The 23754-nt window shown below is 39.5% G+C and overlaps 4 protein-coding genes and 1 long non-coding RNA gene across 8 annotated transcripts; 2 read left to right on the top strand and 3 right to left on the bottom strand.

Moving 5' to 3' along the window:
• Positions 1-12: 12 nt before the first annotated feature.
• On the bottom strand, positions 13-3584 carry LOC126596025 (probable glycosyltransferase At3g07620). Of its 3 annotated transcripts, none has more exons than XM_050262472.1 (5): positions 3306-3584; positions 2181-3041; positions 1963-2093; positions 1348-1702; positions 13-1232 (listed from the first exon to the last, which is right to left on the bottom strand). In XM_050262472.1, exons 2-5 carry the CDS (start codon positions 3018-3020, stop codon positions 564-566), a joined length of 1995 nt encoding a protein of 664 aa, XP_050118429.1. In that variant the 5' UTR covers positions 3021-3041; positions 3306-3584; the 3' UTR covers positions 13-563. The 3 variants fall into 3 exon arrangements, with proteins under 3 accessions (XP_050118429.1, XP_050118421.1, XP_050118412.1); XM_050262464.1 differs by having other exon boundaries at positions 3399-3583; XM_050262455.1 differs by lacking the exon at positions 3306-3584 and having other exon boundaries at positions 2181-3299.
• A 2225-nt stretch (positions 3585-5809) lies between these two features.
• LOC126595966 (CRS2-associated factor 1, chloroplastic-like) lies at positions 5810-8966 on the top strand. The gene is made up of 5 exons (XM_050262370.1): positions 5810-6863; positions 7083-7210; positions 7354-7579; positions 7680-7807; positions 7913-8966. The coding sequence occupies exons 1-5, from the start codon at positions 6008-6010 to the stop codon at positions 8897-8899; spliced, it is 2325 nt and encodes a 774-aa protein (XP_050118327.1). The 5' UTR covers positions 5810-6007; the 3' UTR covers positions 8900-8966.
• Positions 8967-9314: 348 nt separating this feature from the next.
• LOC126595914 (sugar transport protein 14-like) lies at positions 9315-12245 on the bottom strand. The gene is made up of 4 exons (XM_050262299.1): positions 12014-12245; positions 10908-11230; positions 10186-10815; positions 9315-9996 (listed from the first exon to the last, which is right to left on the bottom strand). Exons 1-4 carry the CDS (start codon positions 12150-12152, stop codon positions 9523-9525), a joined length of 1566 nt encoding a protein of 521 aa, XP_050118256.1. The 5' UTR covers positions 12153-12245; the 3' UTR covers positions 9315-9522.
• A 3092-nt stretch (positions 12246-15337) lies between these two features.
• Positions 15338-16147, top strand: LOC126588144 (uncharacterized). The gene has a single exon (XM_050253217.1). It carries the CDS (start codon positions 15338-15340, stop codon positions 16145-16147), a length of 810 nt encoding a protein of 269 aa, XP_050109174.1.
• A 736-nt stretch (positions 16148-16883) lies between these two features.
• Positions 16884-23754, bottom strand: LOC126595933 (uncharacterized). 2 transcript variants are annotated; one of them, XR_007613768.1, is made up of 5 exons: positions 21933-23754; positions 21742-21811; positions 20569-20649; positions 17635-17717; positions 16884-17538 (listed from the first exon to the last, which is right to left on the bottom strand). It is a non-coding gene; the product is annotated as an uncharacterized LOC126595933 (long non-coding RNA). The 2 variants fall into 2 exon arrangements; XR_007613765.1 differs by having other exon boundaries at positions 21772-21811; positions 21933-23735.

Raw genomic sequence — 23754 nt, 5'->3', positions numbered from 1 at the left:
TATGTTCCAATATATGTGAAACGATTGACTCCACCTTCATTCGTAAATAAAATCCATACGCAGAACGATTTTAGACGGACGGACCCATCAGCATCGTATTCCCCCTTTCGGTCCAGTTCTATAGTATTGTTGTTGTACATTTTTCTTCTACATACAGTCCTACCAGAAAAAAAAACTTGCGATCAAGAGATTTGTTTTCCTTAGGTGAATATTATGACGTCGCTGGCTGGGCCGGCCTTAGAGTTTTATGAACCCTGTGTGGTCGAAACCTGCAGCTGATTAGGCCGGCCCTAACCATTGGTCATTTACACACGTCCTCGCTATCGGAGTTGAAATTGTACTTGAATGAATCCGACGACCATAAATGACAATCCGACGACCATTTCCTTGTACTTGAATGAATCCCTGTGTCAGCTTCAAATTCAATTTCAGTGGCAAAAGATTCAGTAGAGTCAGTGTGGTTTCTGTGTATCTCTTTCTTTGCTGCTTGTTTACAGAAACCTTTTAATCTGCACTCACCGGTCTTCTTTTTCAGCATCAAAGAACCCAAAAAACTCGCATCTTCATCTGGTTTTTAACTGAAGAATTCTGTTGTACCAGACTGAATGAAGTACCATATGAAATAAGTCGTACTTCTTTGGTTTCTTGTGCCAGAAGAAATGTTGTTGCACCATCTTTATTCTCGACATCATTGTGAGGTACTTCTCTTCCGGGATCGAGAGCAAAATGCTTCTCAAATTGGGGATGTCCCTCTCTTGTATGAAAACTGCAAATGCCTCCCAATTGAATACTTCGAAGAAAGGAGGCATGTAACTATCTGATATGATGACCGGCACGCACTCGTAGAATATGGCCTCAACTATTCGAGGCGTGTGGACCTCGTAACCCCTGGCACATATGCAATACTTGCTGCTCTTCATGTATTCCCTATACATGCTTTTGCCTTCAATATCATGCGGCATTGGGCCAAAGATTTTCATGTCGGGTTCTTTGTTTGCCCAGTAGTGTAGCAGGATTGGTCGGAGATAGCCATGCAAGCCCCCGGCAAAGAAGGCCAGGATAGATCTTTCTGAAGCAGGTTTTCCTCCAAGATCCTGAAGAGGATTCTCCACGGAACGTATATATGTCACAGGTAGACTGGTGTCCTTGCCAATTTCGAATTCTCTATCGACATGTGCGTTGCAAAGAGACCTGATGCAATTCTTCATGCACTGTTTTGTGAGCTTGGGGGCCTGAAATTCCAATTACAAGGATGTATTAGATTAAGGCATCGATTGAAGATAGTCTATAATCCATAGGACCTCATCAGTATGAAATAGAAACTAGATTGATGCATGAGAATCATACCCAGTCATGACAAGCAACAAGAAAATGATCTGCCCCTTTCGTTCTATTCCAGAAAGGATATTTTCTAGAAATTAACCCAACGTAGCTCTGCAAAACTTCTTCTAGGACCGTCTTACTCTTACCATGGATAGAGTGTCTAGGAATAGTCAACCTTAGCATATGCGAATCGAAGGGTAAATAGAATAAATGAGCTTTCTTGGGGTCCCTCACAACAAATTTTTTATTTCCTTCAATTAGTTTCATAAACCAGCCTTCTGAGGCATAGATGCCTCTCATCAAAGGCTGATGGAATACCGGCTTTTCACCTTCACTGTAGATGTAAACTTTGAGCATGTGCCCCATCAAGTCATAACTCCTGCAGTAGAGTACCAATAAAATCTCAAGATTGTCACGGGTTTCCAAAAAGAAGCCTACATTTCAAAATATTTACTCTCGAAGGATTCCATATCTGTATAGACTATAGAGATGATAAGCTTCAACGTTAAGCAGATATTTGAAAAGCCCCATATTTATATACGGACACAATTGAAGCGGTTTACAAGCAATCATAAAGAGAAAACAATATAAAGCATTTACTAGATGCACATACGGAGTGGACAGACAAATTGGGCTTACCGTATAAATTTGGAGAGATTTCGGAAAACAGAAGCACTAAGTCCTGCATTGTCCCTTATGATGGGAGCATTCTCAATCTCCAGTTTTGCAGATTGTAGTTCACGATCACGTGCTGAGTGCCTCCGCAGTTTCTAGTGCCAAAAAAAGTACAAGTGAGGATCTGGAAATCAAACGCATTTCTCGTTTCTCAAATTGGAACCTCAAAATTAAATTCATACCATTGAACGAGAAGAAACAGCACTTTGAAGCAATAATGAGTTCATCTGTGATATTGATGTTGGTCGTCGATTCCACTTCCTTAGTACAGAATCTACAGTCATTGTAGAATTATCGTCCAAGGTGACTGAAACAGGTTGCTGTAGCTCAATCTTCTGGTGATCAATTTGGGTTTCTGTATTTCGTTCGACATTGCCCTTTGAATCTACATTCAAGTTTTCCGGTCTCTTTGTAGAGCTTTCTTGTGATACAACTGGTACAAGACCAACTTCATTTCTAACTTCATTAACCTTCAAACCAGAGCTGATTCCAGGGTCGTTGTCTTCCCTGTAACCGTTAACTGATTCATTAGCCGTCTGTAAGTAACCATTTTTAAAATCTGTCTTTCCCCGGATAAAGATACCATCTTCATTTCCACCCGTTCCCACCGGATAACTCTTTCCAAGTGTTACATTATTCTCTAACATGGACTTCCCGTCCCCGGTCAAACTGCTGTCATTACCTAGTGCTAATCCATACACCCAGGTCTGTTGTCTCGTATCATTCCCATGCCTAGTTTCTCCTTCCGAATCGGAAACTTCAGTGTCATTACCCACCAGGCCCTCTACACCACCAACACTAAACTTGCCAGACTTTGACATGTTTGAGCTACCAACATTGGCAAACATTGTGGCTGTTGAAATTGAACCAATATCAGCAGGGAAAAAGAAAAAGGTTGTGTCATAGGGAAGCTCAAAACACTGGGATACAACTACAATGGCAACCGCCCCGCCGATTATTAACAGCAGTCTCCGGATTCCAATGTTCCAAAATCTCTGGGTTCGAGCAGCAGCAGTATCCATATCATACAAAATGCACAACAGCTGAAACAAAAGATTATACATTTACCACAAAAACTATGATATCCATACACATAATACATGCCATCAAGAATTTACACACATATTGCCAAATCCAAAACACGAAAAGATTTAGAATTTTCGTAACGAGCCTTGAAGCAGCGGAAGAAAATTACACATTTACCACAAAAACCCAGAAATCTTTATGCATCCCATCTAGAAATTACATAACTTTTCCAAATTCAGATTTCAGAACAGGAAAGATTTATGATTTAAAAAGCAGCCTACCTAATATGCTTAAATTTGAGGAAAACCCCCCCATAAATTTAAAGACTTTACAAGATCAAATGAGGAATTAGAATCACTGGTTGCATTGAGAACCTTGAATGAATGGGGGAGCTCCGACTTCAGAAGAGATCTCTGTAGCCTTCGGTCCACTAAAACTGCTACTGCTTCTGCTTCTGCAACTGCTTTGGCCAAATTATTAATCTCAGAATACTCCACGCTGGAAGTGGAAGCGGCACGGTACAGCTAAAACGCCCTTTCTGTTTCCTAGTATTTACGGTGAAGCCACTCTTTCGTCATCCATGAGCTTTACACACTGCAAAACCGTATACATTGGCGACAGGAAACAGACAGTAGGCCCCTCCTATTTAGATCCCTCCCCTTTTTTTTTTCTTTTCATTTTCCTCACTTTTCTTTTTATTTTTTTTAAGATAAAAATCAACTCAAAATATTGACGTGACTGCAATGGTTCAGATAAGAAAAGAGGAAAGAAGAGATGTGAGAGAATTTAGTTTTTTCAAACTCTTTGGTTCATATCTCTCATCAAAAGGTGTTAGTCGATAATGTTTATCTAGCCGATCCCTCGCTAACTCGAGCAAGCATTCAAATATCTCTCCTACATTCATTCGTGAAGACACTCTTAATGGGTTGAAGGCCATATCAACAGGCATTCTGCGAATAAGGCATATCTTATCGAGATAAATTTTTTAAAACAATGCCTTTATTTTCATGTCTTTCAACAACTTTATCACCTACTTTGATTTTACGTTTTTGTGAAATATATACACGAATCGTTTCTGGATTATAACCAGAACCCCTTAAATCCTGCTCCATAAATCAGAGAGTGCTGCAGGTATTGATCTAAACACTTTACAAGATCAAATAAAAGAAATCAATCATTGTTTTTGAGTACTTTAGTAAAGGGGATGTTGGTATTTTTTTTAATATACATGTGAACAAGGAAAATTCCTGAAACGAAAGAGACAAGAACAAACGCGCACAAACAAATATTTGTGTTTGATGATTTTGGGTTACAATCTCTCTCTATTTTGATCCTCTGATTCGATCTCCGTAAGGTGTGTATTTGTCGATGTGATTGATCCAAAGGGCCGTTGGGCTTGATCTAAGGATGAACGTTCTTCAAGGGCCGTGGACTTGATCTTGAAGGTGGATTTGAGCGGATCTTCAAAGGGGCTTTTGGGCTTGATCTTTGAAGAACAGTGATGAACGGATCTCCAAGGGCTTTTGGGCTTGATCTTGAAGAACAGTGATGAACGGATCTTCAATGAGTTTTGGGCTTGATCTTGAAGAACGGTTGGATTTGTGGATTTGTCGACGTTGTTGATCCAAATGGCCGTTGGGGCTTGATCTTGGATGAACGGATGATGAACGATGGTGCTTTCTTCAAGGGCCGTCGGGGCTTGATCTTGAATTGGTGGATGGTTGATCCAAGGGGCCGTCGGGGCTTGATCTTGGAAGAACGATGAACGAAGAACGAAGAACACTTTCTTCAAGGGCCGTCGGGGCTTGATCTTGAATTTGTGGATGATTGTTGATCCAAAGGGCCGTTGGGGCTTAATCTTGGAAGAACGATGAACGAAGAACGAAGAACACTTTCTTCAAGGGCCGTCGGGGCTTGATCTTGAATTGGTGGATGATTGTTGATCCAAAGGCCGTCGGGGCTTGATCTTGGAAGAACGATGAACGAAGAACGAAGAAGGCTTTCTTGATTCTTCGGGAACCTAGATGCTTAAGAGCTTCGGAGTTTCAGAGCTTCAGAGCTTCAAGGTGTCATATCAATTCGTCCCCTAAATGAATGAAATGGGCTTGTATTTATAGAATTTTCCAAGGCCTAATTTTGAATATAATATTCCAAATGAAATAAGTCGTTTCTACCAGGTGTTGACACGTGTCCTATTTGATGACTTTTCCAACTCATTTCAATTTTCGTTGAGTCACACGCTACGTGTAAAATTTATGTAATACATGAGCGTTGACACTTTGATTCATCGGTCAACATTTGTTTACCGAAATTTCGATGTCTACAATACAATTTATAGTTTTTCAAAATTATAAATATAGTTAAGTTAGTTAGTAATAGTAGTAATTAGTTTTAAAAACAGAAAATGGAATCTACGAAGGTACCAAACAAGCCGTTAAATTAGGGGTTTAACGGGACTGCCAAAGTAACCTTGTTGTATCTACGAAGGCCTACGTGTCATGAATTTCTTTTTTCAGAGAATAAGCAATGACGGTATCTGAGAAATAAATATCGACTAACTTTATGATAGCAGCTGTGGTAATACGGAGAATGCAAGCATTATTCAAAATAATTAGAGATGGTTTGACCCACAAATCCCAGACTCAGCCCCGGACCGGCTGCGGAAACTACCAAGCTGGAGTACTACGGTGAAAGCCACTTTTTCGTCAAACGGCACGTCGTTCAATTAGTTATCGCGCTCGAAGGAACATGGCCGTTGGCAGTTAGCGCCGCGGGTTAAACCTTAAACCCCCCTCTCTCCTCTCTCTCTCTCTCTCTGTCTCTCTCTCTCAATTCTTCCCTGCAAAACTCTCACTTTGAAAGCCCCCTACTGTCAGCTGCTGCGACGTCGTTTAACTGATATGCATCCAGAACCCAGCAAAAAGGACTCCTATCTGCTAAAAGTTTGAAGCTTTCGGCTTCAATTTGAGGAACCCAGCAAGAAATGGCGCTGAATTTGCCCACTTCCTGTCCGATTTTCGCGCCACTATTGAACCCGAGCCCCACCCACAACGCGGCTCAGAACCGCCCGCCAACGGAGGTCCGATTCGCGCGGTGGAACAACGCCAACGCTGAGAAATTCAACCAGCGCCGGAGGGCCCAGCAAGAAATCGAGGACGATATTCGCCGGGAGCGTCGATTCGAGTCCGCCACCAGAATTGCCACTCTTTCCGACTCTGCCACTGACACCACCACCGCCGCTGCCAACGCCACGACGAGTAGCGAAACATTTAAATCCATCGGCACGCCGTCGTATCCCTCGAGCCCTTCAATCCCAGGCAAGAAATCCAAGTACTCCAAAAACCCTAACCCTAACGATTCGCACCCGGCATTTCGCCGAATCATAAGACCCACGAAGGTCTCGAAAATTTTGAGGGAGAAAAAGCCGGCAGTCGACAGAAAAGCCGACATTTCCATCCGCGACGATGGGCTTTCTTACGTCATCGACGGAGCCCCTTTTGAATTCAAGTACAGCTACACCGAGACTCCTAAAATCAAGCCCATTAAGCTCCGGGAACCGCCGTTCTTACCATTTGGGCCCACCACGATGGACCGGCCATGGACGGGTCGGGCCCCGTTGCCAGCAAGCAAGAAGAAACTGAAGGAATTCGACTCTTTCCAGCTGCCTCCGCCGCACAAGAAGGGGGTTAAGCCGGTGCAATCTCCGGGTCCGTATTTGGCAGGGTCGGGTCCTAAGTATGTGAAGTCCAGGGAGGAGATTTTGGGGGAGCCGCTGACAGTAGAGGAAGTTAAGGAATTAGTTAAAGGGTGCATCAAAACCAAGAGGCAGTTGAATATGGGTATATCTATAGATAATCTTCTTCCTTTGTTTTTTATAGCCTTCATTTCGGATTTTGATTCATTCGATTGCTACTTAACGAGAATTGTGAAATTGGAGAGCGTTTCGATTTGGGTTTTCGTTGATGAAAGTTTTCGACTTTAGAGCTTCGAAATGCAGGGAAATAGGAAGAAAGGTTATGAGTTTCTGGTTACTGATTCAGTTCATTTGGAATTTGTAGGTAGAGATGGTTTGACACACAACATGTTGGATAACATACATGCTCACTGGAAGCGCCGGAGAGTGTGCAAGATTAAATGCAAAGGTGTTTGTACAGTCGATATGGAGAATGTGTGCGAGCAATTAGAGGTTGGTTTCTCCTTGCTGATTGCTGAATGGATAGGTTTGCTGATGTGTTTTTCTTCCAGTTTAGTTGAATATGCTCGTCCTTGTGTTTTACTTCCAGTTTTTCTTTTAAGTTAATTATTCTTGGATCATATATTATTTGACAGGAAAGAACTGGAGGGAAGATCATTTACAGGAAAGGTGGAGTGATATACCTTTTCCGAGGCAGAAACTACAACTATAAAACTCGTCCTAAGTTTCCTCTCATGCTTTGGAGACCTATCACTCCTGTATATCCTAGACTGGTTCAGCGGGCTCCCGAGGGTCTAACAGTAGAAGAAGCATCTGAGATGCGTAAGAAGGGACGGAATCTGATACCAATATGCAAGCTAGGTAACGTGCTTATGCCTTGAATTTAATCTGTTGAATGGCAATAAGAATGTTTCAGGTTTGGCCTCAAGTAAACTGATAATGTGTTGTTTGATTTTAACAGGGAAAAATGGTGTGTACTCTGAATTGGTAAAAAATGTCAGTGAGGCCTTCGAAGAGTGTGAGCTAGTTCGAATAAATTGTCAGGGGATGAACGGAAGTGACTACCGAAAAATAGGTGCTAAACTAAAGGTATGCAAAATTAATAGTTTCTTTGTTTAACAAAACATTTCTCAAGTCAATGGTTATTTTCATAAGAAAGCATGTTAAGCAATATTTTTTACCATGTGAATACAGGATCTTGTCCCTTGTGTGTTAATGTCATTTGAACTTGAGCACATTCTTTTGTGGAGGGGACGGGAATGGAAGTCTTCGCTTCTAAATCCAGAGAATGATCTCAAGGAAGTCAACGGATCTGATGTTGATGATTCAACTTCAATTGCATCAACATCATGTACTTCTGAAGTTGTGGGTGCAGAAGGAAGTGAGGATCTCTTGCCCTCACTATATGTTGAGCCACGTGTCACAGTTGATGGGGCTTCTACTGTTGGAGGAACCTCTGAAACCAAACCCATTTCAGATGTTGAAGGCTATATAAACAATAAATCAGAAGCTAAAATGAATTCCGATAACAGCTCAACCATACCAGACAATATCCACTATGCTGATGATAAGTCAAAAACTACGCCCCATACATCTGAAATTGAGCCCATGTTGGCTAACGCAGGCTGTGCTGATGAAGCATCACCAACTGCAGTCATGGGGTCTGGGACCATGGCAGTGCCTGTTGAAAGTGCTGAAACAAAGTTGGATTCCATCACGGCAGGTCCTGGAAGTGACAAGAATCCTCAAGATGCTTCGGCAGGCTCACAAATTCTTAGCGAGCCAGCAAAAGTGAGTGCACTTTGTACAGAAAATGTGCTGTTACTCTTGAATGAAGCTGTTGGTAGAGGGAGTGCACTTATTTTAGACGAGTTATCCCTGGATGCCGATATTATTTATCAACGGTCAGTTGCCTTAGCGCAGTCTGCTCCCCCTGGCCCGGTGTTTAAGCATCAACGACCCAAGAAAGTAGCAGTTTTAAAGAGAGTAAAGGTTGTGAAACAAGATGGCGGGGATTCAGAAGTGAAAGAGATAACAGTTTCTGTGAAGAGAGGAAGTGAGAAGATTCAGAAGAAGGGTAGTAAAGTTAAAAGGACAAGAGATTTTGGTGAAAATCTACTAGATAATGTTGTACCACAGGGAAGTTTGAGAGTTGATGAACTTGCTAAGCTATTAGCATGAGTTCCTGAGATGTATTTATGAATGTAAACACAGCTTTTGGTGATAAAATATGACACATTATCTCACATGACTTCATCTTATTTCACTTCCCATTTCAGTTCTCAATTTCTGTTATTTTAGTCTTGAAAACACAAAACCCCACATGTATTGGACTGCAGAGGTGAGAACCGGGAAGTTGGGGACAATATCGGTGTTGATTAGTAACGGGCCATTTGACTAACTCATAAACTTTATTATGGTATTAGAGCGGGCTGATCCTATGGTACCACGAATCACCCGAATTAAAGATTATGCATACTTGACCCATCCCAAATGGCATTTCCATATTTCGACACTTTGATTTGATATCAAGGGTGGAGATTTATGAATGTGCTTTTAATGTTTCAATCACAACTCTTAATATCAAATCAACACATGGTGTCCAGAAGAACGAGACTCTTCCACATTTTAGTTATGACTTAGGGACTTATCCAACACCTAAATGACATCAATTCTTTAAACTTTGAAAATTGTTGAAACTAATCCCTAATTATCTATAGAACTGGGTTTCAGAAAACAGACTATGGAAAAGAAATCTGAACAATGTTTTTTGGACTAGGCTGCTAGCTAGAGAGAGATTGATTCTAAACTTGTGCTCCAGACTTCCCATCTGCTTGGCTTGGCTTCCCATTGGGTCCAATTTGCTCCCCATCTCCTACTATTCTTTTCCAAAACCAATGTTTCTGAAACAGAAGATATATTTCTTCTATGGGGACTTGCTTTGTCTCTGGCAAGAGGAAGAAGATGAAGGTATTCATGATGATTATCAAACCTGCAAACAGCAGAAAAATCCCATATTGAAGATGGCAAAGCCCCGCGAGGAAGCCCTGCGCTATCAAAGCCGTGAAGAGGAGATTGACACAGAGAACGACACTCAGTCCAGCTGATCTCATCTCTAAAGGAAACAGCTCACTTGGAACTAACCACGCCAAAGGACGCCATGGCCTTCCATAAGCCAAAACAAATATGCATATGACGATAACAAGGAAGATTCCTATCCCTTTTGGGAGGACTTCTCCTTGTCCAAACTTCAGGGCTAGGGTTATGGTCACAGCAACCTGCATAAATTCAGACATTCTAGTGAGTAATTTATTTGAAGTCCAGAGAAGAACTTCCGTACCATTGGGATGTCAATGTGGTGGCATCCCAAGCTAATCAAACACGCAACAGTACTTGATTGACTTGGAATACTGCCACAGTGGCATCCCAGTTATAGGCATTCAGGTAATTAAAGTAAGAGGATTAACCAAGCAGCATATCATTTCAGTTCCAGCTGCTAAGAAGGAAGCTCTTCTACCAAACATATCAACATAACCTATTGAAATGAATGTAGCAACAAGAAATGCTCCACTTGTGAAGATAGATGAGTACAGAGCTGCCCCCGATCCAAATCCCAAGCTCTGAAATATGACAGGTGCATAGACGAGGATCGAGCTCATGCCAGTGAGCTGTTGGAATGCAGGGATTCCCAAGGCCCCTATCACCAATTGGGGGCGATTTTTTCGCGCAAGTAGATTCCTAAATGGGTTCTTTAGGGCTCGAGCTACATTGCTAGCATCAACCAGGTTGGCAAACTCCGCATCAACTTTTTTGGTACCTCTCACTTTCTCAAGTATAGTTCTTGCCTCTTCTAACCTGCCTTGCTCTACAAGGCTATTTGGGGTCTCAGGAAGAAAAAGACCCCCAACAAACATAAGAACTGCTGGGACTGTAGCTAATCCAAGAGACAATCGCCAACCCCACAGATGGATTTTATCGGTTCCATAATTTATCCAGTTAGCGATCAGGATGCCTAAGAAAGCTGTCAGCTGGAAAAGTTGGTTAACTGCTGCTCGAATTTTCGCAGGAGCCATTTCCCGGAGATACAAGGGAACTGCCTGGATTACAGAACAAGAAAGTTGTTAGTAAATCAGAAATTAGAACGTTGTTATTTTTCTTTGGTCGATGGATAGCATAGCATTAGGCTTACCTGATTTCCAAATCCAAAGCCAACACCAAGAAATATTCGTCCGATGATCAACATTGCAATGTTTTTTGCAGCAGCATTCAGGACTGCTCCTAAAAACAAGCTGACTGCTCCAACAAGAATGCTTGCCTTTCTTCCTTTGTTTCGGGTAACATAAGAAGCTCCGAATGTAGAAATGAGGCCCGCAAAGTACAAACAGGATGTGAAGAGTGTCAAAATTTGGTTATTATATTTACAGTAGTCTGTCTCATTGAGGTGCAGTTGCTTCCTTCTGTATATGTTGGGGAAGAATTCCTTCAAGAAATCATCCATGGAAGTCACTCCACCTGAAATTTACCAGAGAGTAACTTGTTATGGTAACTCTTAATTTGTAAAGACTTCTGTCTATTTTTATCAAAAGGGAATCATGGAAAGGATAAGCTCCAATGTTAGGTGAGGAGCACATCACTGATGGTTTGTTGCAACTAAGGTATATCATTGAAAGATTTTTGCAGCAATTTGGAAATTTAGTAAACGAAAATGATTGCATTGTTTTGTTGCAACAATCTATTTTTTCCAGCCTTTGAATTGAATAAATAAACCAAGAATCAAGGGAGGGAAACATGAGAAGCGCAAAGAGAAAACGAAAGCGTGAAAATCACTATCATGTGACACATAATACAAGAGTGAAAAAATGTCTATTTATTACTTTGAAATATACCATAAAAACCTTATATCATCATTTGCTTTTTTTTTTTTTTTTCTTGAACAAACATAAAAAAGTCTTCATCTTTCTCTTCATATGTCCATAAACACTCAAAATTTCATATTTCAGACACCTCCTCTAATCTCTCAAATTAGTTCTATAAAAACATTAGTACTGAAGCTAAGCATCAGTCAAACAAATCTGGTTCACAGGATATGATGATACTATGAAATACAGATATATGGCAGATCAGAAGATAATGATTTTTACAGTCCCGTCGCTCAATTCTCCTCTAATTTATTCAATCCAATGCTAGAAAAACAACGAGGAGTGCAAATGAAAGAAAATGAGAGTGAAAACTACTACCTAACAAAAAAAAAACTAATCTATTTAAAATTTTGAACAGACCACGAAGAAAACTGACCTGAAACACCAAGATCATAGCCAAGGAGGGAGCCTCCAAGAGCTGCAACAATGCAGGCAAAGACGAAATACACAGTAATTCTGTACTCATACTGATGAGGCCTTTCAGATACTACTGCACCTCCAAATCCTCCTGCCATTCTCTCCCTCTCTCTCTCTCTCTCTCTCTCTCTCTCTCTCTCTCTCTCTCTCTCTCTCTCTCTCTCTCTCTCTCTCTCTAATATGTCAGTTATGGCAATAGAACTATTGACTTGCTTGGAATGATGGGGAACAAGGACAATATATACATAGAGAGGAGCACAAGTGTCTGTGAGTGTATACGTATATATATAAGAAAAATTAGTATCCGCTCCCTAATTTTTGTTCATTGATTAAGACCTTATTAGTTTTTAGATTTTCATCAAAGTTCTTATCATTAATATATTAATGAATTACATGTAAGTTACATAATTTTTATAATATAAATTAATTTTCAATTCAAACATTTTTGTTGTGATAGAAGACAAATATGTCTTTAGTGTAACATCCCACATCGTCCAGAGGAGTGATCCTTAAATGTGTATTCTTATCCCTACCTAGCACGAGGCCTTTTGGGAGCTCACTGGCTTCGGGTTCCATCGGAACTCCGAAGTTAAGCGAGAAGGAGGCCAGAGCACTCCTACCCACTAGGAAGTTACTCGTGAGTTCCTAAAAACAAAATCGTGAGGGAATGGTAAGCCCAAAGCGGACAATATCGTGCTACGGTGATGGAGCGGGCCTGGGAAGTGGTCCACTCCGGGCCGGGATGTGTCAGAATGGTATCAGAGCCAATCCCTGGCCGGAAGTGTGCCGACGAGGACGTTGGGCCCCTAAGAGGGGTGGATTGTAACATCCCACATCGCCCAGAGGAGTGATCCTTAAATGTATATTCTCATCCCTACCTAGCACGAGGCCTTTTGGGAGCTCACTGGTTTCGGGTTCCGTCGGAACTCCGAAGTTAAGCGAGAAGGAGGCCAAAGCACTCCTAGGATGGGTGACCCACTGAGAAGTTGCTCGTGAGTTCCCAAAAACAAAACCGTGAGAGCTTGGTAAGCCCAAAGCGGACAATATCGTGCTACGGTGATGAAGCGGGCCCGGAAAGTGGTCCACCCCGGGCCGGGATGTGTCATTTAGGGTTTAGGGTTCAGTTGACAAAAATGGTTTTATTAATATAGTTTTTTTTTTAATTAGAAATGATAAACTTACATGTAAGTGAGGTTTAAAAAAACAACAAAATTTTGTTTTATAAAATTACGTTATTGTTTTTAACTTTTTTATTTTTTATTTTTTTGTGATAGAAGATAAATGTAACATCCCACATCCCCTAGGGAGTGGTCCTTAAATGTATATTCTCATTCCTACCTAGCACGAGGCTTTTTGGGAGCTCACTGGCTTCGAGTTCTGTCGGAACTCCGAAGTTAAGCGAGAAGGGGCCAGGTCACTCCCAAGATGGGTGACTCGGGAAGTTGCTCGTGAGTTTCCTAGAAATAAAACCGTGAGGGCGTGGTCAGGGCCCAAAGCGGACAATATCGTGCTACGGTGGTGGAGCGAGCCCAGGAAGTGATCCGCCTCGGACCAGGATGTGACAAAATGGTATCAGAGCCAATCCCTGGCCGGAAGTGTGCCGACGAGGACATTGGGTTCCTAAGGGGGATGGATTGTAATATCCCACATCGTTCAGGGGAGTGATCCTTAAATGTATATTCTCATCTCTACCTAGCACGAGGCATTTTAAGAGCTCATTGGCTTCGGGTTCCGTCGGAACTCCGAAGTTAAGCGAGAAGGGGGCCAGAGCACTCCCAAGATGGGTAATCCACTGGAAAGTTGCTCGTAAGTTTCCAGAAATAAAACCGTGAGGGCGTGGTTAGAGCCAAAAGCGGACAATATCGTGCTACGGTGGTGGAGCGGGCCCGGGAAGTGATCCGTCCCGGGCCGGGATGTGACAAAAAAGATGTATTTTTACCCTCTTTTTGTTAACAAAGAAAGTTCATTAATATAGTTTTAGATTATCACCATATTTTTTTTTATATATAGAATCTTGAATTTAAGCATTCAAGAATTCAACTCTCGTGGCTGGCTTTTTCCTCCACACCAAAAACCCAACTAGGTCATGGACTCATCATGCTTTTTTTGTCAAGTTGAGCCACACTTAGGCTTAAATTTGGGTCACACTTCCCCGATGACTAAATTAACTGATCATAATATTAATTCAACTGTATTTTATAAATAAAACTGTAAAATCTGATGGGAAAGTTGATAAAAATGGTAAACTGGAAGATAATATCGTATATGGAAGGAAGATTACCAAAACTGAATGTTTCTGTGTGGAGCCGCATGGCATGGGATGGGGAGGAGTGCATTTCGGATATTATCCAGTATTTGGATGAAACTTGAAAGCAGAATAACAGCTACGTTATTCATCTTAACTGTCAACCTACAACTACAAGTCCACAACCATTCGGATAAGGGATAAGGATTAAGGAAGAAGATGAAACAATATGGCACAAGCCATTTATCCAATCTGGTAAACAATGCAATTCTACAAAGAAATATTACTAGTAGGACTATTATTTTCTCCATAAGAAATCACACTAAATTTTGGTTGATATAATCTTCCACGAGTCATTTGTCTCTTTGCACCTGCTTGATGAGGGTGAACAAATAACATTATCATTTAACAAAAAAATACACTATCAAAATTAAAATTGAAAAGTAAAACCGATATATTCTTAATATAGAGATGTTATCAATTTATAGATTGTAATATGAATAAATAATGAATTTATGTTTTAGGGTAACTAATAAGCAAATTGTATGTAATTATAACACTAGTAGATTGGTTATATCGCATCCTATGACTTCCCTACTAGAGTTTTAATTTTACCAAAATTGAGAGTTTGTGAAGCTTTGTTTTTTGGGCTTCGGCCTTTAATGGGTTCATCTTTGAGCCTGGTACCTTTTCTACTAAATCGACCTAGAAAATGAGGTAATTTGGCCTTCCTAATTAGGCACACTCCATGTGAAGATTAAGAAAGGGATTCGAATCCCTATACAAATCTAAAACAGTAGCATAACTTTTGTTAGACGACACCTCCTCATTAGTCATTGGTCGCCAAACATATTCTGATTCCAACCCAACAATTACTTCTTTGTCAAGAAACAGCGTAAATGCCCTAATTCCTCTTTAACTCACTCTCTTTTTTTTTTCCTTCCCTCGTCCAAGCATTAACAACTTGTGAAGAGTCTTCACAAAACCAGCCAAGAAAATTTTCCCTTCGCCCTCATGAATCCCAAGAGAAATACGAGAATGGGAGAGAGCTCTAGGCAAGACATGGATGATCGAGACCATGAAGAAGACCCTGATTGTAAAGACAAATCGATGACGATGAAGGAAGGTGCTTTAATTCTTATACATATGAAGCATAAGGTTTTGGATTCCGATAGTGCGAGGGAATTGGAAAATATGAAATGCAAATTTCTTGGTTCAAATTATTGGAAGAAGAAATACTCACATGAAGGAACGACGAGGAAACGTATAATTCAAGAAACTGAAGCCCCAAAAACCCTAGAAGCCGTTTATAATGTTGCTGCTGCACAAGGACAACAACCCTTGACTGGAGAGTTACAAAAACTAAAAGATGAGGAAGTTGAAGCAGAAGGTTTGTTCTATGGGAACTATGCCCCTCCTGATGTGCCACATGTTCCTAGAATACAGCACTTAATTCAAGTGTGCAGCAAGCCCTTTGAGAAACAACTCACAAGTAGTGATGTGAGGGATGGCCAGTGCAGGTTCGCCATCAACAAAGAAGACGTCGAAAACCATATCTTCCTGTTGTTGAAGAAAGGTGAAGACATTAGGAAGGGCATCCATGTCACAACTTATGATGTGGACGGTAACGATTACCCGATGGTATACAAACTTTGGGCGGGTAAAATTCATGTCCTCACTGGAGGCTGGAAAAACTTCGTTCATGATCATGGACTCGTTGAGAAGCAAGATTTTGTGACGTTGTGGGTTTTCCGGAATGCCGATAATGGAAGCCTTTGCTTTGTGATTAGTTCAAGAAGGCTGCCGGTGTATGAAACCATCAAGAAAAGAAGATTGAGGAGTAATTGAGATTGTGGACCTCATAAAAGGGGTTAATGAGATTAGATTTATGGTTTTTCTCAATATTTCTGATTTCTGGCATAACATGTCCATTTAGGATTATCAGATTTTGGGCATAACGTTCAGTATTTAATCGCAGTTCATTGGTTTTTTTTTTTTTTTTCAATTTTGTTGCTACAAGCCTACAACGATGTTGGTGGAGTGTACGAAATTTGCATAAATTGCTTTTTATTTTATTAGTTTATTCACAAATATATATACCATAAAGTTTGGAATTGAATCCAATGTGTCGCGACTAATTAGTAAGCGAGTCCATCACAATGCGTAAATTATATTTAGAAAATCTTTAGTTTGCAGGATGAACAAATCTGAGCTTTGTTTGATGGTACTTAAATTATATTTAGAAAATATTTAGTTTGCACTAGTATCTCACCGAAATTGAAGTGTTTAAATCAAATTGTAAGTACTTAATTATATATAATTTTGAAAGTCTTGTTTGTCACTTATACAAACATGCGATTAGAGTTGTATTTGCTTGCCCTACCTTATCAATTCGAACAAGCATTACAAATTTTATTTTATTGTACCATGTCCTGCAGAATTACAAATCGTTCTTTGTATAAAACGCATGACTTGAATGTGTGGTGTTTTTAGGCATACATTACGTGTTTTCAAGAATAATTGAATAGCAGAAATTGAACTGTTAAATAGGAAGTGAAATAACTCAGATGAAAAGAAAGTCATGTGAGATAACATGTTAAATTTTATCACCAAAATATTGTGTATGGCATCCAAAATTACCAAGAAAGATTAGCACTTACATTAACGACGATAAAACAATCTGTCAGTTCTGTAAGTGCCTACATCCCAATCATATATGGTCAACAAACAGCTAGGAGAAAGAATTAACTAAATAAAAAGACGACCCCAAACCAACAAGGCTTGTCGCTTTGCGAGCATCAAGAGGAACATCTATCACACGCAATCATACACTTGCTTTGCAAAAAAGCTGTTTCCACGACTTGAACCCGAAACCGTTCGGTCACAAAGAAGCAACATTTCAATGCACCAAGGCTCGCCCTCTAGGGAGAAAACCAACTATTCAATTTCCTTAGGGTTTTCCATTTCGTTTCAAGACTCGGGGTTTAAAATTTAAGTCACTTGTATTCACCTTTATGTAGATACCATCGGGGCCTATGAGAAGTTCCTTCAATTCAACAGGTTCCACCTGCATGTGATTGTAGAGATTTACATAGCTGACTAAGCTCACTCTATTCTCACAACATTAGTGGTTCAAAAATTCATGAAAACTTCTTGATTCCAAATTTTGAGATAGGCCCCTAATCTTGATTCCCGAACTTGAAGATCTCATACTGCCTTGTATTCAACAAATCTATTGCCTGAAATAATAAAAAAAATTGTTAAAAAGAATACAAAATAGATATCACATAGGAGAAAAGGATAATTTCATGGCAAAACAAAAACGGTACACTTACCACCTGTTTGTAAATTTCTCTAATAGAAGTAGGGCCCGCCAACGCATGTGAGTCACGTTGGCCGTCCTGACCTTCAACAACAGCTGCACCGGTGTAACCTGTGATCAATGTTTTCTACGTAGTACTACACACTAACTACCTCATTTTTAAGGTAGTGCACGAATACTTTTGCTTTTTTGTTGCAACTTAATTTATTTAAGAAGTTTATTTAATTCGCAATGTTGCCTTGAAGAGTGACACATATATATAGTTACTCTAGTATTACATGCATAGAGCTTGTTTATCCAAGAGCGTCCGTAAGAAAACACCTTTGTTCGGTGTTTGAAGCTAGATAGTCTATTTCTTTTCCCTCTTTTCCATTGTTCCATTCATGGCAGCTCCACCACGGGATGTGACAGAACATTTAGTTCGAGATGGAGACATGCATCAGCTTCTTAATGAGCCGTCAGACCAAGAATTAATCTTCTACTTCTTGAATAGGTAGATAAACGGTCAACCTCAGCCTTCTCAGTTAGTTGTCGATGAATTTCGTAGCCTAACCCCCAAACAACTTTGCAGTAATGATTTGTGCTTAATTCTTGTTTTCCAAGATTTTCTCTATTCTATATATTTTTTCCTTTTTATCTTTATGAAAGGTATACATTTTTATTCTGTATAAATCTCCATTTTTTGGTTAAATGTGATAGATGATCTACAACAACTATATTTGTATACAGCAATGGAGTGGGGGCCCGGCGGTCATGATCTTTCGGATTGACGAGTCTACATTGGACAGGATCCCTTGGATAGAAACAGAATTCTTGAATGGTGGATCTCTAAGATATCTAAAGAAAACATATTAGGAATAAGCACGGATGATCCTGAACTTCAAATTTAAATTGGATACAAGAAGCCTTATGTATACCATATAGGCAATAAGCGAAAGGATGTCGTAGGAACATATTAGCATATGATTGAGCATAGTACATCAGATCATTCAAACTCAAAGGGCTCAGGAATTGTAAGTTATTCGATAACTTGTTTAGTACGTATACTAAAACCAATATGATATCTCTACTCCTAACACTTTTAATTATTATGTGTACTGCAGTTGTACAATTGGTTGCTAAAAAAGATATATCTTGGCAAGAAAAAGTCTACTAGGCAACGTCGTGGTTCTAATAATGTGCACGCTGATGACGTAAGTTTTTAGAGATTTTATACACACTCGCAATACTGTAGTTTCTATTGTCTTTATTTATTTTTTCGAAATGACGTTTGACCAATCTCTGAATTATTTTCTACATAGTTTTGGTTTGGTTTGTTTTTTTCTTCTGTCAAGACCACTTTGCAATGTCAATAGTGCATTTTAGCCATACGAAATGAAGAATAAAGAGTCACTTGCTATATAGCATGGTTAATTTCTTATTTACAATGCTGTTTATTTTTATCATAAGTATATGTTAGAATCTGCTCCAAACCTTATGACGTTTTTTCAATGGTCTTATTTTCGATGCTTAATCATATTATCTTACGATTTTCGTTTTAATTGTTGGGACATTGAATATAAATAACATTGTCCCAACAACTAAAACGAAAATCATAAGATGAATATAATTAAGCATAAAAAATAAGACCATTGAAAAAACGTCATAAGGTTTGGAGCATATTCTAACATATTCTTAGGCTAAAAATAAACAACATTGTAAATAAGAAATTAACCATGCTATATAGCAAGTGATTCTTTATTCTTTATTTCGTAGGCCTAATGTGCACTATTGACATTGCAAAGTGGTTTCGACAGAAGAAAATCAAGTGATTCTTTATTCTTTATTTCGTAGGCCTAATGTGCACTATTGACATTGCAAAGTGGTTTCGACATAAGAAGAAAAAAAAAACCAAACCAAAACCAAAACAAAACAAAACTATGTAGAAAATAAAGAGATTGGCCAAACGTCATAACGAAAAATAAAAAAAATAAAGACACTAGAAACTACAGTAGTGTGAGTGTATATAAAATCTCTAAAAACTTACTTCATCAGCGTGCACATTATTAGAACCACGACGTTGCCTAGTAGACTTTTTCTTACCAAGATATATCTTTTTTAGCGACCAATTGTACAGTTGCAGTACACATGAAAGTGTTAGGAGTAGAGATATCATATTGGTTTTAGTATACGTACTAAACAAGTTATCAAATAACTTACAATTTCTAAGCCCTTTGAGTTTGAATGATTTGGTTATGTGGTATGCTCAATCATATGCCAGTTTGTTCCTACGGCATCCCTTCGTTTATTGCCTATATGGTAATATATACATAAGGCTTCTTGTATCCAATTGAAATTTGAAGTTCAGGATCATTGGTGCTTATTTCTAATATGTTTTCTTTAGATATCTTAGAGATCCACCATCCGAGAATTCTGTTTTTATCCAAGGGATCCTATCCAATGTAGATTCGTCGATCCAGAAGATCTGATCGCCGGACCCCCTCTCTATTGCCGTATACAAATATAGTTGTTGTAGATCATCTATCACATTTAACCAAGAAATAGAGATTTATACATAATAAAAATATATACAATTCATAAAAAATAAAAATAAAGAATATATATAGAACAGAGAAAATCTTGGAAAACAAGAATTAAGCACAAATCATTACTGCAAAGTTGTTCTATGGTTAGACTACGAAATAGGGGTGGGCACGGTGCGGTTCCAGCCCTAAACCGGAACCGGAAAATATCAACGGTTCGATTCGGTGCGGTTCCGCTTAAAGTCATTACTAGAACCTTACGGTTCGGTCTACACCGGTTTCGATTCAATTCTTGTTGGTTTACGGTTCCGAATACTAAATTATTTGAACACCAAATCATCATGCATTCAAATACATCTCTAGACTACTAAATATGCTAAATATGAGACAAGATAATTAGTCAAGTATAATTAAGTTCAACTAACCTGGAACTGTAGAAGATAATTAATCAAACAGTAGAAGACAAGAGTGTGCAGATGCCCTCCGCTCCAAAATTTCACGAAAAGCTTCAAATGGGAAACAATAGAAGATAATTAATCAAACATCTGTACGCTTCAAATTGAAAGTGGACACAAAATCTTTATTTAAAAGGACAGAAGGTTTAAGCATGATATGCATGATACGCCCTCCTAAGATGAAATGAGAACAATAAATTAGGTCTCAATCGTCTATTTGCGAATGGGCTAAGTAATGTATATGCCTCAATGCCACTGTACAGGGTGGACACCCATTCAATCAAAATGACCCCAATTAGACAATTACGTTATACTACTTTTCATTTTATATTATTTCTGTTGTGGGGGTACTTTTAGTTCTCAGCTTCATCAATTTGCATTATAATAGAAAAAAATAACATTATTTATTTTAGTTCAACCATACAGTCCATGACTCCATGTAAGAGCCAATATCATACACCTCCAGAGAGCCAAAAATTTTGTTACTCCCCAAGAACAGAGCATTATATTCCAACAAAAGATAATAATCTCAAGGGCAAGCCTGAAAATACCAAACATCCTCAAAACCAAGACTATGTCTTATGAAAGAACAATGTCGAGAGAGGTGCCCATCTCCAATGTGGAGATGAGAAATACACAATCTTTTGTTCTTTTAGTAGGAAACAAGAACTTATTACCAAATAGAACTCGTAAAAAATAAGATATGAACCACAAGAGAAAAACAAAAACCAAGGTCCAAAACCATAAACGTAAATCCTATGAAACCCAAGTGTTCGTTCGATAAGCACAGAAAAAAGAAGCAATGAAAAATCATAATCAAACATCTGCACACATCCAATTGAAAGTGCAACCTAAAGGCTTTCTTCTAGTTGATTGACCAGAAATGCTGATACACAACCCCTACAACCTTTCTATTTTCCAGTTCCATGTCTACTCCAAGTCCCAAACCAGATTTCTTAAGAAAATCGTGTTCCTGCCCTCCCACTCCCCAGATGTTAGCACTTCTTACAACCCAAACCAAGGAAATAAAATAAATTCTTTTCAAAATCAAAGTAATTATAGTTCTGAGGAAGCATATGCCAATATTACACGGGGTCATGAAAGCTTCAAAAAAAAAAAAAAAAAGCAATAAAAAACCCAAACCTTGAAAAACAAAAGCTCAATGAGCCATACCGTTCTCGAAGATCCTTTCGCGAGAAGCTAAGATATCACTCTGCATGGAAGCCATGGGAGCACATGAATCGACAGCGCAATCAATCACCATTCACCAATCAGAAAACAAAGTTTCAAGAAATTCACACAATCGATTGGGGAAAGTGAGAAAATGATCGAACCTGATAATTCGGATGCGATGCGGTGGCGACTGAAGTGGGGAAGGTGAGTGAAGCAAGAGGTCCTCCGCAGCAAGCAAAGAAGCGAATGCTTCAGAGACTTGACGAAGGGGTGTAGAGAGAATATGAGAAAAGATAGAGAAAATACCAAGGACGGAGGACGGATGACGGAGGACGAAGCTGTCGCAGAGGAGGGATGACGAGGGTCGTCGCAAAGAGCCGCGAGTGAGGTGGGCGGCGACTCAGCAGAGTGAAGAAGCCTACAGGAATGGAAATCTAGAAGTGTGAAATGGGCGATGACTGATGAGGCCGTGAGTGAGGATGAGGGTGGGATTCACTGCTTTACAATTTGGTGAAACTAATTTTCAACCTAACCTATTATATCATGACATGTGTGTATATATATATATAATTAATTAATTAATTAATAATAAAACGGTTCTGTTTGATTCCGTCCGGCTCCCGTTCATTTGAAACCGGAACCAAACCGGTTTGAAATAGTCTGGTTCGGTTTTTGACTCAAAGTTGACTTTTTCGATCAACACGGTTATTTTCGGTTTTCTTTTCATACAATTCGATGCAGTTTTGCGGTTTGGTGGTTTTTATGCCCGCCCCTACTATGAAATTCATCGACATCTATCTGGGCTACTAACTAAGAAGGCTGAGGTTGACCGTTTATCCACCTATTCAAGAAGTACAAGATTAATTCTTGGTCTGACGGCTCATCAATTACTCTATCCTTTATCTCATTAAGAAGTTGATGCATGTCGCCATCTTGAAATGTTCTGGCACATCCCATGGCGGAGCTGCCATGGATAGAACAATGGAAAAGAGGGAAAAGAAATGGACTGTCTAGCTTCAAACACCAAGAATGAAAACACCGAAAAAGGTGTTTTCTTACAGACGCTCTTGGGATAAACAACCTTTATGCATGTAATACTAGAGTAACTATATATGTGCGCGTGATTCTTCAAGACAACATTGCGAATTAAATAAACTCCTTAAATAAATTAAGTTGCAACAAAAAAGCAAAAGTATTCGTGCACTACCTTAAAAATGAGGTAGTTAGTGTGTAGAACTACGTAGAAAACATTGATCACAGGTTAGACCGGTGCAGCTGTTGTTGAAGGTGAGGCCGGCCGATTTGATACCGTGGGAAGAGAAAAATCTCTTCACTGCTGCATTTTATCAAACAGTGGATCTTCATGATCAAGAACTCCAATTTTCTTGGGAATCGGATGATTGTACTTGCCCAATTTTATCTCAGAAGTTGTACAAACTAGAGGATTGAGAAGAGAAAGAGAAATTTTAAGGAGATTGCGGAAGCGCGGGATTGTTTCTTGGCGAGGATACCATGTGAGAATTGAAGAAATGCAGAAAAGAGTGCATAGAGAATTAGAGAGAGAGAGAGCTTGAAAGTTTTGTAAATTGTTCTTTCGTGATGAAAAGTAATTGTTTTACAAAGAGAAAAGCCACAAGTGCTGAAAGATCAAGGTACTAGACCCATGAATCAGCCCAAGAGATTTAGTAGACCGAGCACTATCTCAGTGATATGTAACGAGCGCATGAATCAGCCCAAGGGATTTAGACCGCTCAAGGCAATTGATTGTTTGCCGACTAAAAGAGACGAGTACAGGGCTTAAAGTTCTTTCGACCGCTCAAGATGCAGGCCAGTTATGTTACGACTTTGACAATTTAAAGGTTATGGAACCTGAGGAAGTTAAAAGCGACATATGAAGATAGAGAGGGGCAAGAGACAGAGGAATGCAGAAATTCTGTATGTTCCAAATGATAACCCTTAGTTTATGGTGGTGTGTTAGCTTTG

This window comes from Malus sylvestris, chromosome 2 (assembly GCF_916048215.2).
Source record: "Malus sylvestris chromosome 2, drMalSylv7.2, whole genome shotgun sequence".
Taxonomy (NCBI): Eukaryota; Viridiplantae; Streptophyta; class Magnoliopsida; order Rosales; family Rosaceae; genus Malus; species Malus sylvestris.
The sequence above is the reverse complement of the archived record's forward strand: the minus strand, read 5'-3'. Positions and strand labels throughout refer to the sequence as shown.

Coding starts and splice junctions, on each gene's coding strand:
- LOC126596025 (XM_050262455.1), bottom strand. CDS start 3,062: ATGTATAATCTTTTGTTTCAGCTGTTGTGCATTTTGTATGATATGGAT. Junction 1,703..1,962: donor AATCTCTCCAAATTTATACG/GTAAGCCCAATT, acceptor ACTCTACTGCAG/GAGTTATGACTTGATGGGGC. Junction 1,233..1,347: donor TTGTTGCTTGTCATGACTGG/GTATGATTCTCA, acceptor TTGGAATTTCAG/GCCCCCAAGCTCACAAAACA.
- LOC126595966 (XM_050262370.1), top strand. CDS start 6,008: ATGGCGCTGAATTTGCCCACTTCCTGTCCGATTTTCGCGCCACTATTG. Junction 6,864..7,082: donor CAAGAGGCAGTTGAATATGG/GTATATCTATAG, acceptor TGGAATTTGTAG/GTAGAGATGGTTTGACACAC. Junction 7,211..7,353: donor ATGTGTGCGAGCAATTAGAG/GTTGGTTTCTCC, acceptor ATTATTTGACAG/GAAAGAACTGGAGGGAAGAT.
- LOC126595914 (XM_050262299.1), bottom strand. CDS start 12,152: ATGGCAGGAGGATTTGGAGGTGCAGTAGTATCTGAAAGGCCTCATCAG. Junction 10,816..10,907: donor GCTTTGGATTTGGAAATCAG/GTAAGCCTAATG, acceptor TCTGTAATCCAG/GCAGTTCCCTTGTATCTCCG. Junction 9,997..10,185: donor CTGAAATGATATGCTGCTTG/GTTAATCCTCTT, acceptor GAATTTATGCAG/GTTGCTGTGACCATAACCCT.
- LOC126588144 (XM_050253217.1), top strand. CDS start 15,338: ATGGGAGAGAGCTCTAGGCAAGACATGGATGATCGAGACCATGAAGAA.